The sequence below is a fragment of the Phalacrocorax carbo genome, chromosome 14 (assembly GCF_963921805.1).
Source record: "Phalacrocorax carbo chromosome 14, bPhaCar2.1, whole genome shotgun sequence".
Classification (NCBI taxonomy): domain Eukaryota; kingdom Metazoa; phylum Chordata; class Aves; order Suliformes; family Phalacrocoracidae; genus Phalacrocorax; species Phalacrocorax carbo.
Window position 1 is genome coordinate 11,181,969 of NC_087526.1, and position 12,522 is coordinate 11,194,490.

Sequence of the window (12,522 nt, forward strand, 5' to 3'; positions counted from 1 at the left end):
AAACTCTCTTTCTGCTGTGAAAATAAATGAAGGACTTCCCCACCTGAGAACAGCAAACAGAAAATATTAAAGCTTGTGAAAATACTTAACATCAGGTTGCATTTGATGGCATTCACTGCTAACAAGTTCAAAGCCAAGCACCCAAACTGGTTCCACAATGCAGGCAATGACAGCAACTAAACCTCTCAGGTTCCTGAGAGATATATGGGATTAAAATAATATGGGATAATATGATAATAATATTTTGAGATGGCCAGGGATAATATAAAATATGATAATATGGGATTAAAAACTAAATAACCAAAGAACTAGGAAATAATGTACAACCTAAGAGCTTACTACTGTAACTCCACACCTGCAGTTAGCAGAGGTGTAGCGGAGGATAAGAGGGTTATTTCACATCTGTTCACGCCATCAGCAAAGCTGCTATTACTACAAAAGTCTGCAGAAAAGCTACTATTGCCTTGGTGGGACAGAATAAAGTCCTCAGCCTATGTTCAGCAGGTTGCGCCCAGACAGAGGTCCAAATCCACAGGTATGAATGGGAATGAAAACATCTGCATAAGTATGTCGTGAACAGGGACAGATTTCATATCCCTAAAGCACTTCCTGAAGCAGGGCCTCAGTGATAAATCAGAGAGGTTTCAGAGCAAGCTCTTTCTAATACTGATTCTAAGGTTTTGAGAAGCAGTAAAAGAACTACTGGAACTCAGATAAAGCACATTCATGACAAACAATTTTCCTCTTTTCTCCCCTCATGCTGATTTCCAAATGACATATTTACTATCATTGTCTTTTACTACCCATTTTACATGCTTTCTTCTGAAGGATTAAACAGGGAGAAAACAGTCTGCTTTAAACGCCTCACAGTGAAAGAAAGAATAACACATATGCCATAAATAATTTAGACGAACAATTGCTTTGACAGAACAGATGTCTGTCACTGCAGCTGCAGCGAAGGCAAGCTCAGGCTGTGGACTGCAATAACCTGCGTGCTGCAGGCCAAGGCTCTACCTGCAGACAACAGACGCCATTGCCAAAGCAGATTATTTCTATTTCCATGCGACTTCGATGCTGAAAAGCATCGATGAGCAAAGTGTCAACCTCCACCCACCCCTTGGGAGCTCCCACTTGTTTTTTCTTCCTTTTTTGTCTTTCTCCCCAGCACAATGATCTACTTTCAGCTTTTTTTCCTTACAGCTCTCTACTATCCTACCCCTTCCCTCTCTCTGGACTCCTGTCCTGCTGCAGCCAGCCAGGGATACATGACCGATTTCAGAGACATTTCTCTCATCAGTAGCCTACGGGTTGTGAAACTCTGCATCAGTGGACACAGCACCTCCCACTTCCACCTTCTGAGAAAGAACTGCTAAGAAATGAAGGAGAGTGTCTCACTAAAAAGCTCTTAACAGCACAGACCAATGACAACTTAGGAAGCCTTTCTTTAAAAATAACACTGTCCAACCCCCTACTTCCACTGCCTCCTGTCTCAGCCCTTTCCTACCAGCACCTCATCTCTCCCGCGACCTGAATCCTTTTTAGCTCCAGGAGAATTATCCAAATAAAGCTACTCTGCAATCAGAACAGAGTGTAACCAGGTTTGAGGGAGCTGCAGGCACTTCTTGACATAGAACTAAGTATTCTGCATAGTTAAGCGCTGTGTTGCACATGCTCTTTACATCACAAGGTCATGTCACTCTGCTGCAAGCCTCCTGGAATACTCTTCTATTTTTGCTTACCAAAAGCAATTTCTTTCCGTTCCATGCCCTCAGAGCCAAGCACCACAGAACAGCAACAGGGAGGATTCTTGGCCACAAGCAAAAAACAAAACACAACAAAAACAAACCCAAAACCCCTAGAAAACAAAATAAAACAAAAAAACCCTCTGCATAATATTTTCTCTTAACTTCCAAAATATGACAATCAACTGACAAAAAAAAAATCCCCTCTTAAAAAACTCAAACCTCTATCAATCCCATTCTTCTAAAAACCAAACTGGTCAGGTCAGGCTATGGCAAAGCTGGAGCAACAGTGCACAGTGCTGGCAAGAGCTGTGGTCTAGAATGACACTCCACCAAGCACATATTAAATCCGTGCTTGCTTCCGTCATCTGCAAAACACAGAGGGCAGACCCTGAGCGCCACTCCGAATCAGCACAATCCTGCTGGGCTTGGGTGCAACAATTCACGCATTTAGATACAAGGCTAGCAGGTTTTGAGGGCTTGATATCATCTTTATTTTCAATTAATGTTGCACAGCTTTCTCCATCAGAGTCAACTCTTTTTAGCCACAACCTTTTTAGCTGAATTTTCTCCAGCACTGAGCCGTGATGTTAAGCCTGTCGCTGATACCGTCACACCATGTGTAACCTCTCGGCCCTGCTCTTCTCCCCAGTCCCCACGAGATGGGGAAGGCTCCGCAGAACAGAGGGCGCACAGGATTCAGGGAAGAGATTTCAGACGAGAGCTGACATTTACATTGAGGATATGCCTATTTATTGCTCTGACATCAACAACGCTTCCCACAGATTAAATGCATTAAATGGCATGACTGACGGAATACACGACCTAAAACTGCAAAATGAGCCTAGACTGGACATGGAAAAAGGCTTCAGATATGAGATTAAAAAATAATCATAATTTGTCTTTTCTTCCACGCTTTCCCTTCTTCAGCCTCACTCCACTAGTAACTGCAGATCTCCTACCACTAGATAGATTGTCAGGAAAAGCACGACTGAGAACGGGCATTTTTCTGAGTACTTCTTTCCCTTGATACTTAACTCTCCTGAAAGGCTGGTAAAGCTTTACACCTACCGCTTATTTTCTGTGCCATATTATAGATCCAAAGCTTTACAGAGAAGTTATTCAGCTTGTTACAAGGCACAGGGCATTGCCTGTGTTTTGAGATGGACAGACAGTAGTTCAAAAATAAATAATCTGTCAGACTAAATATTACTACATAATTGCCTGAAGTTTCAGGGACTGCACTCAATCCCTACAGTCATTTCCATTTCTGCTTTCCCAACTCGTAACCTCTATGTTCTCATCACATACTCTGTTTAAGCACTAAGGTATTCTTCTCACATTCAAATACATTAACAATTTCCTACTAAACACGTGGGTGAAACTCCCCTTTACAGAAATACAGTGCATGCCCCTTGAGAAGAGGGCAAAGCTAACTCTCCCAACGCACCAAGTGCTGCTGTCACATTACCTTCTCTTTCCTTCCATGAGTTCAGGCACATCAGGGCCAGTACTAAGCATGTGCTTCTTCCCAGGTGAACACCGTTACAGTGACAGACCAACTCCTTTTACCAACAGTTAATTATGAGTTCAGCTTTTTTTGCTAGTATTAATTACTTTCATCTTAAGCTTTGGCAAAATACTTAAAAGAGGAGAAAACAAAATAAAGAGAAAGCATGCATTTACCAGAGGCGAAGAGCATTTATTACTAATCTGTGCTCCAGGAGGCAAGATGAAGCAATGAAAAGAGATAATCCTGGGAAATGGGTTTCTGAGCAGACAGTGATAAACACAGACTAATCAAAGGAAAAGAGCTGGAAAAGGCTGATTGTAGAGAAGCTGCCGGGACACACTTTAAGCTGCAGTGGAAAAAAACAAACCTTATTTCACTAAGAAAAGTGACCATAGACTTGTGTTCACAACTAAAGCCTGATTTTCCAAACCATTTAATAAATGACAGCAGTCCCTACAGTTTTTTCCATCTGGGTGCACCACAGGCACAACTGGGTGTTTCTCACTTTGCCATGTATTCCCATGCATCAACGCAGGAAACAGGATTTTATTTTTTTTGCAGCTGCTCCATGACCCAAGTTTAGGTACACACAAATAAATTGGCAAACCAAGAATACCATTTAGCACCAGTGAAGCATTCGTGGAACAGCTTTGCTTTGAACAAAGACTTTGAGGAAGAATCAAACCCCCATTTCAGACACATGTAAAGTCTCAACCGTTCAGATTGCTCTTATGAAAGACCTGAACTTTCCTGTTTGCCCGATCTTGCCTCCAGTGATGCAAACATTTGAAAGAGTCCCAGGTAAGCAGAGAGTGAAATGAATCCCAATCCAGCTATCTTCCCACTGTGTGGTGGCTCAGACTCCCCTCCTTGCTGGCCGCAGCAGAGGACTGTGTTTAAGGCACCAAGAGCTGCCTCAGCCACATCAGTCAGGCTAAACGCTGCTTCTGTGAAAGCACTGTGATACAGAGCCCACAAAACAGGCAGTAAAAAATTAGCAAACAAGAACAAGAAAAATTAGCTGGAACAAGAGGAATACTTTGATGCAGAAAAGAAAAACAAAAAACTTGAAACAAATTAATAATACCTGTTGACAGCCTATTTGTGCCCTTGGCACAGGACATCAAATCCAGCTACTCAAAGCACTGTTTCTCTTTGGTTGCAAATCTGTGGTAGAGAGGCCCCGTTTTTATTTTAATGATAAATGTGTATTTGCGAGAGGGAGGGAAGTCAGATAAAGGTGATGGCAAATACGCGACCAGAAAATTTGCAACCTTTAGCTTCCAGTGGAAGTGCAAGGAAGCAAAGTCTTACTCTGAAATAGAGTCAAAAAGCACAAAGAAAAGGTCTGGAGCGCAAGGGAACCTCCTAAGCCACCAGCTGGCTCACTGAGAAAGACACATGCGCTAAGATTTCTAAACTCTTAAGCAGTATCAGCCCAGAGGAATTCTCCCACCTATTTCAATGGCTTTGGCTTTCATTTTGCTGCAATAAGCAACTGCCCTTTTCTACAAAATCAACTGCGTGGTGTAACAGGCACACATTAGGAAACCTGCTTTTGTCAGGCATGGGTGGTTTTTTTGTTTCATTATTTCTTTTTATACCCTGCACTTTTGAGAACCTGTGCTATGTTAACCCATCCAAATACTGCAGAATTATCAAAGTCAGTTTGTGACTACTGAGATGCATGGTCAAAAATACCGGGAGGCTGGATCATTCGGTCAGCTGGAGGTGAAAAGCAGCAGCACTGTAGTTACAGACAACAGAAACAGACTCTCAATGACACCAACACTGATAAAAGTTTTCAAGTATTTTTCTTTCATTGTTTAAAGTTTTGAGCATAACCGTACCCCACATTATTTCCTTAATAAAAAGTTTGTACGATACAGGTTAGAAGCAGACAGAAATATCCATGTAGTGATTGCACAAAACATCTGTGAAACTGAACATAATTTTAGCAAGTCAGTTGATTTAAATAAATAGCATTTCCTGTTCCAAGGCTTTGTCTATATAGCAAAGTTACATAAAGATAACCTAAAATAGAAACTTAAATTTAATGAAATTAATCAGAAAACCTTCTGGGTATATAATCCTTTTCCATGTTGAAAGTGGCTTGCAGTCTAGCTTAGCTCTATTGGGAGCAGGCTTACACTACATCAAAGAATATCTGCAAATGAATTTGCATTGTTTAAACAAATTTAGTTAAACCCAATATGAGTTAATCAGTGCAAATTTTCCAAAGACTCAGCTTAAAAGGCAATTTGATGCAAAAACAAAAGGAGCTTAACAGAAAATACATAACCTCCTGAAACAGCTTATTTCTGAAAGATGATTTGTACTTCCTAAGAACGAACAACTCCCACTTGCCACTGAACTCAGTGGAAATTCAGGTGAATTCACCTCTCCTCAGAGGCAGACCACAAGTATGGAATTAACACTGCTGTATTTACTGCAAATGCTACCACACTCTTGCTGGAAGAGAACGGTTGAGATGGCAAAGAGAAATGTGCTAAGACTAAACTACTGTGCATCATACCCTATATTCAGCAAAATAATCACTCTGGAGTCAAACGCCACAGACACATCAACTCTGCTTGCTCTCTTGGCACTGGTGAGGCCGCACCTCGAGTACTGTGTGCAGTTTTGGGCCCCTCAGGACAAGGAGGACGTTGAGGTGCTGGAGCGTGTCCAGAGAAGGGCAACGGAGCTGGTGAAGGGTCTGGAGAATAAGTCTGATGGGGAGCCGCTGAGGGAGCTGGGGGCGTTTGGCCTGGAGGAGGCTGTGGGGAGACTTTATCACTCTCTACAACTCCCTCAAAGGAGGTTGTAGCAAGGCGGGGGTTGGTCTCTTTTCCCAAGTAACAAGAAACAGGACAAGAGGAAACAGTCTCAAGATGTGCTAGGGCAGGTTTAGATTGGATATTAAGCAAAATTTCTTCACCAAAAGGGTTGTCAAGCGTTGGAAAAGGCTGCCCAGGGAAGTGACTGATTCACCACCCCTGGAGATATTTAAGACATATAGATGGGGCACTTAGGGACATGGTTTAGTGGTGGACTTGGCAGAGTTGGGTTATCAGTTGGACTTGATGATCTTAAAGGTCTTTTCCAACCTAAACAATTCTATGATTAGCAGACACTACCTACAGCCTTGCCCACAGACCTTTCTGGCTGTCTTGCTCATCACTACAACTGTCAAACAAATTTGTGCAACTGCATCATGAATAAGCCTTTGTGAAATAATAAAAAGCTCTTCCAGGTAAAAACTGCTAAGTGTCCAATTGATATGAATAAACCCATCCCATCTCATAGCTATTCATTACATAATAGTAGTGCTTTAGTCAGTAGTGGGTTTCCAGCCACACCAAAAGTGGCCACAGCTTTACGTGCAATCAAAATTAAGTAGCTTCTTAATATCGCTGGATAAGCAAGAGTACATATTACTTCAGGCACACTGCTTTGCAGCTCTTAGGATAAACAATTCACTCATTACCAAGCAGGCTATTTGGGAAATAGCAGGCTAAGCTAACTTGTTCATAACACCAGAATTTCACTGTTCTTCTAGAAGAAACATACCACAAAGTACTTCTTGTTGCAAAGAGTGCAACTCGTAAGATTTTTTATAAATTAATATAAAATTATCATATTAGACTTCTTAGCAAAATTGGAAGCAGTTGTTTTTTCTGTCAAGAATAAAATGACAAAATATTATTACAGATAGGAGAAAGTTAAGGCTTGTTTTTCAAGAGTCTCCTTTTCAAAAGCAGGCATGAATTTAAAGTCACTGTCTGCTTAAGACACTACATCTCTGATTTACGCTTTTTGTTGCAGAAGGTGCACATGACTAAGAAGCAGTTGTGGCAGGTTAGTGTATTTAACACTTGATAACATGAGATATTCTAGCTTCACAACAGAGCAAGATACTGCTTTAACAAGTATTATTATTTTTGCAACTCTTAGCAGCACTGTCATTATTAGAGCTTTCCTGTAAGGCAATACAAACAGGAGTATTAAAAAAAAGAAGTATGAGGTTTGGATCATCCATGATATAATATATCCATGATATTATATATAATATAATGACATAAATAAATCAAAAAGAACGAGGGAGAATTAGGTTGAGATCAGTCACGCTCTTAAAGAGCAAAGGCCTGTGTCAGCCTTGGATCTGCTCCTCCATTTGTTAGTAAGAAAACAGATTCAACTTCTGATATCTTTGCTGAGCATGCCAGTCATCAGCTCCAACACAAGAGCAGACCTCTTCCAATACCAATTTTTTCTCCCAAATAAGCAGCTTGCTTATACCTGCCAGCCATTGGCCAGTACCGATTTCGTTTCCTCCAGCCCATCACCTTGTTCCTTACAGTGTAAATACAGTAACCAGTCCTACATTCCACTACTCCAGTACTGAAAGCAAAATAAAAAAATTTTAAAACTTATTTTATCTGCTGTAACTGTGTTTCTTTGAACTTAAAGGTATATTTGGAAGAGGTAGTCCAGGAGAAAAGGGTTTCAAGTACCAAAATCTGTATGTCCCGTACCAAGCTGACAGACCTATCAGCACACCGAGAAGCTTTTGACTGAAGTCATGGAAATACACAGCAGTACAGAGAAACATGAACACCCAGATCATGGTGAGAAAACACAAGGAAACAAACAGGCCGTTGATCACAACATGCAGCTTAGAGTTCTGGTCTATGGACAAGCCTTCCAGCACAGCCACTTCCTCCACAATCATCAGGGCACAGTACGAGAGCAGAAAACAGTGCCCTGAGATATCAAAACCGTTCCAGATCCCGTTGTCCTGGTGGCACTCCTGCTTGGTGGTATAGAGTCGGCGAGGCTCACTGAGTTCACCTGAGGTAGAGCACATGCCAGTGAGATTCTCGATATACATGAAAAGGCTGGTGCAGACATACCAGATGACAGTGCCCACTAGCAGTGCACTGAGACGCCGCAGCACCGCCAAAATGCTCTTCGTGGGACCATAGAGGAACTTGCTCTCAGCAAACTGGTAGGTGGTGATAGTGATGAAGGGCAGCAGAAGCCAGAACGTCCATGCCCAAGCCACCTTCACAAAATAGCTGCCAGAGAAAAGCCAAAAGAGAAACATGCACATGTGAAACTTCACAGGAACTGGGGTAAGTGGTGATGCTTGAAGAAGTAGGTTTCCGAGGTCAATGCTCAGGACCATCTAAATTAAACGCCCATGCCCTCCCCTCAAAGTAAAGCATCGCTAAAAACTTAAATCTCTCCCCACTATTTCTCTCAGGCCCAACACCCCAATACTTCCTCAACCAGGTACTTCAACTGTTTCTCCATCAGCATTCCTTTAGACCCAGAGCCCTCGTTCAGATTTGCAGCAGACTTGCAATTCAGTTTTGCAATCACTTTTACCCTACAAACCCACTCAACTCCGCCCTACTCAAAATGCAGCTGCAAAGCAGCTTGCCACCCTGACCACAGTAACCCTTTTCTGACTCCCGCCATCTCAATTATCTCTGCTTTCAAACCCCTTCACAACCTCAACCTCACAATATCAACTGAATAGGATAGCCAGAAGGGCTGACTGGTTTTTCCCTGATCAGGCCATGAAGCTTTTCCTCTGTCATTACCCTATAAAATAAATGAAAAAACAAAATGTATTTGTTCCTCTGCTGTCCCTCCAGCTGACAAGAGCTTTCCTTTGGCATACACAAATCCTTCCATCTCTAAATTCACTCTCTGTCTTGAAAAGTTTTGCTTTGATGCCTATAAAATCTCGAACACCAGCTGATGATGTGCTGCTACTCTGTTTAGCAGGAGACGGTATTGTGGAACTGGTCCTCTCTTCAAACCTTTGAGTGGAGCATGCGCAAGTGAATTTACTAATGAGTTAAGGAGACCATGGCCTACTATCTTCTTTATACCACTACCACCTTCCAATGCAGCTTGCTTGCTATCAGCCAGTGGGAGGGGGGAAGGGCGTACAGAGCTGTGCCCCCTCATCACCCACATCTGAGTTTGAAAAACAGAGACAGCAGAATTCTGGTCTGTGGCTGAGCTATAGCTAAACACACAAAGTCATCATTTAATCATCACCTCAGCATCAAAACCAAAACCAAGTCAGAAAAGAATTGTATATCTTCATTAAGACCCTAACAAAAACAGTCAGGGCCTCACCCAGGCTTCTGAGTATCTCCTTTACTCTTAATTTTACAGTAACAGTGACATCTGTGTGGCAACCACAGCTGCTACCACAGAATGGTAATTGAAAGTAAAATCCTCATTTTATTAAGACAGTTAAAAGCAAAAAAAGGCTGCTTACACGATTGCTGCTGGCAAAGCTGCAGGGAAGTAATTTATGGGGAAAATTTGCTTTAGGAACTGTCAGTACAGATAACCCTCCTCTGTTTAAAAAGGGAACACTGAACTGTAGTATGTTTTTACTGTAAGATCAATTTCACTACGCATTCCTGCCAATCCCTCTTTTCCAATCACACTAAAAGCAACTCCTCTCCCACACGTCACCAAATGACAAATTTGAATCGATGAAGTACAAAATTCCCCAAGTCACAGGGGAAACCAGCAATTTTGCCTTTACTTTCTGATCTGTAGCAGGTAAAGCACACGTGCGCCGGCCCAGCTCATCGCCTTCCTCGTGCCCTTCAAAACTTTTACAGGCAGCTTTAAAGGATGACTAAGCCAGTTAAGTCATCGCCTGAGCGCTGGAAAAGGATGGCAGCAACTCTGCTTTTAGAGAGGCACTAAAACACTTGTTTTCTTCGGCTTGCTTTTAGATCGGTTCAGTAGCTATCAGTTTACCCAAATACGAGGGATTATCTGGGAGGTAAAGGAGGAAAAAAATTCCTCCTTTTCCTCTTCCAACGGAAACGAGCAAGAAGCTCCCGCTGCTCCGACCCCTGACAGCCCCGCGGACGGCACCAGGCGCTCCGGCGAGGGACTGACAGAGCCCGCCGTCCCACGCCGCCAGCAGCGCTGCCCGGCGCCCGCTCCCCGCCAGCCCGCCTCGCCCCGCCCCGGCGCCGGGCCCAGCCCGGGTCGCCCGCAGAGACCCCCCCCCCCCAGCCCCGCGCAGCCCCGCGGCCTGCCCGCCCCGCAACCCCGCGCAGCCCCGCGGCCTGCCCGCCCCGCCGCCTCCCGCAGCCCCGCGGCCTGCCCGCCCCGCCGCCTCCCGCAGCCCCGCGGCCTGCCCGCCCCGCCGCCCCCCTCCTCTCCTCACACATTCAGCGGGTTGCGCTTATTCCGCATGGGCGTCTCGGGCACCACGTCGCCGTCCTTGAGAGCGGACCCGACGAGGACGATGGCGAGCAGCAGCCAGGGCAGGCGGCGGCGCACCCGCCCGGCGGCCAGCGCGGCCCGCAGCCAGCGCCCGCACCGCGCCGCCCGCTCCATCCCGCGCCGCCGCCGCCGCACCCGCCCGACCGCCGTACAGCGTCACGCGCCGGCCCCGCCCTCCGCCGCGCCGCTCGAGCGCCCCCTGGCGGAGCGGTGTTGCGCGTAGGTGTGTGGGGGGTGTGTGCTGTGCGCATGAGTGCGGCCGCCGCCGGCGGGAGAGCGCCCCCTGCAGGGCGGCGGCTGACCCGGCGGGGAATGGGATCCACAGGGCGGCCGCGGGCCCTGCCCCCGGCCGGGCCCTCGCTGAGTGCCTGTACCTGCGGAATAAAACCTGTGCTCAGAAGCTTCATTTTCCCACTCTTCCCTGTCAAAAGAATAGCAGAAGTTATGTTTTGCATCCGTCACCTGACAGGCAGGTTGCTTCCAGACCGGAGCGTCAGAGGAGATCCCCTCAGGGGCTCACTGGCTATAGCATCTACACCCGGAGTCACAGAATCATAGAGTCGTTTAGGTTGGAAAAGACCTTTAAGATCATCAAGTCCAACTGATAACCCAACTCTGCCAAGTCCACCACTAAACCATGTCCCTAAGTGCACAAACTATATGTCTTTTAAATACCTCTGGGGTGGTGAATCAGTCATTTCCCTGGGCAGCCTTTTCCAACGCTTGACAACCCTTTTGGTGAAGAAATTTTTCCTAACATCCAATCTAAACCTGCCCTGGCAAAACTCAAGGCCATTTTATTTTCTTTCATCCTATAAATGAGCATCCACTGATTCAAGAGTAAGGTGCCAGCTCCTCTGGGAGTGTCTTAACATAATATTCCAGAGAAAATTTGAGAATTTCCTCACTCAGTAGAATTTTTTTTTTTTACATTTTTCCCCAGGGCTTAAGAGAGGAGAAGATATTTCTGGAGCTCTTAAGGCTCCTGCCCCTTTTCACTGTCTACGTTTATAGCTGAAAGCATTCCAAGCACTGGTTGTTGCTGTGGTATTTGAGACCTATTTCATCTATTGAACTGTTGCCGCTGTCCTTTTAGCTGAGTTTTTAAAAAATAGAAAAAGCATCAGCAAGCAGAGAAATGATGAAATGAACAAAGAGCCTTTATTCATCTCAGTGGCTGCAGTACTAAATTGTGAGAGGGGGGAAAAAGCAGGCCCTATCCGAGAGAGGATAGGAAAGTATTTCTTGCCAGAACGCGTTTCAATGCTGGTTTGGAGTCATCATCAGTAAACCTATGACAGCATCTGGACTGAAAGAGCAGAAGGACACATCAAAGCAGCTCCAGTAGATACAGAAAGTTTCAGCTAAGGAGGTTATCCAGGGTAAATGGCATCTGGCGATTTATTAGATGTTGTTTTTAATAAGACTGCCACGGCCATGTCTAGCACTTCCAGCCACAGCATTGTACCCCTGAATTAGAAAAGACAGGCAGCTGCGTTCATTCAAACGAGTGAGGATAAGAGGGGCTGGGAGCAGGTTTTACAGAGTCCAGCATTGTCTGCCTAAATCCCCCTCTGCCTTTGAAACCTTGCCTCCTTTGCTTCCCAGGTTTGGGTCTCTGATCTCCAGACTGTTTGCAATGCCTGCGAGCTGGAGGTGGTGAGCTGCTCGGCTGGTTGCTAATGAAGCATGCTGTGGTGTCTACCACACGGCAGGAGGATTTCATAGGCTTGGCACCTGTTCCAGATGAATAGAGTTGATGGCATGGGCTGGAAATATGTCTATCTTCAGCCCAGCTTGAAATGTCTGAGGATTATCTCTGTAAATCGTGGATTCTTGCAAGTGCAGTGAGCAAAGCTCAGCTGGGTCCAGGTGTCCTGCAGATTTAGAGTAAATCTTTACTTCCCAGCCATGCATTTGCTGCCATGTGCACCAGCCAAGGCCAGTGGTCCTTCTGAGGAGCTGATCACTGTAAAGAATCAGAGAAGC

At 44.9% G+C, this 12,522-nt stretch overlaps 1 protein-coding gene across 1 annotated transcript; it reads right to left on the reverse strand.

Annotated features, from left to right (window-relative positions):
* Positions 1-4,277: 4,277 nt before the first annotated feature.
* On the reverse strand, positions 4,278-10,701 carry FITM2 (fat storage inducing transmembrane protein 2). Its single transcript, XM_064465705.1, has 2 exons — positions 10,475-10,701; positions 4,278-8,336 (listed from the first exon to the last, which is right to left on the reverse strand). Exons 1-2 carry the CDS (start codon positions 10,645-10,647, stop codon positions 7,694-7,696), a joined length of 816 nt encoding a protein of 271 aa, XP_064321775.1. The 5' UTR covers positions 10,648-10,701; the 3' UTR covers positions 4,278-7,693.
* Between the last annotated feature and the right edge of the window lie 1,821 nt (positions 10,702-12,522).

What these genes read in the sequence shown, in the direction of transcription:
- FITM2 (XM_064465705.1), bottom strand. Translation starts at nt 10,647, where the DNA reads ATGGAGCGGGCGGCGCGGTGCGGGCGCTGGCTGCGGGCCGCGCTGGCC. An exon ending in AAGCGCAACCCGCTGAATGT is followed by an intron (nt 8,337 to 10,474) that starts GTGAGGAGAGGA and finishes TTTCTCTGGCAG; the next exon opens with CTATTTTGTGAAGGTGGCTT.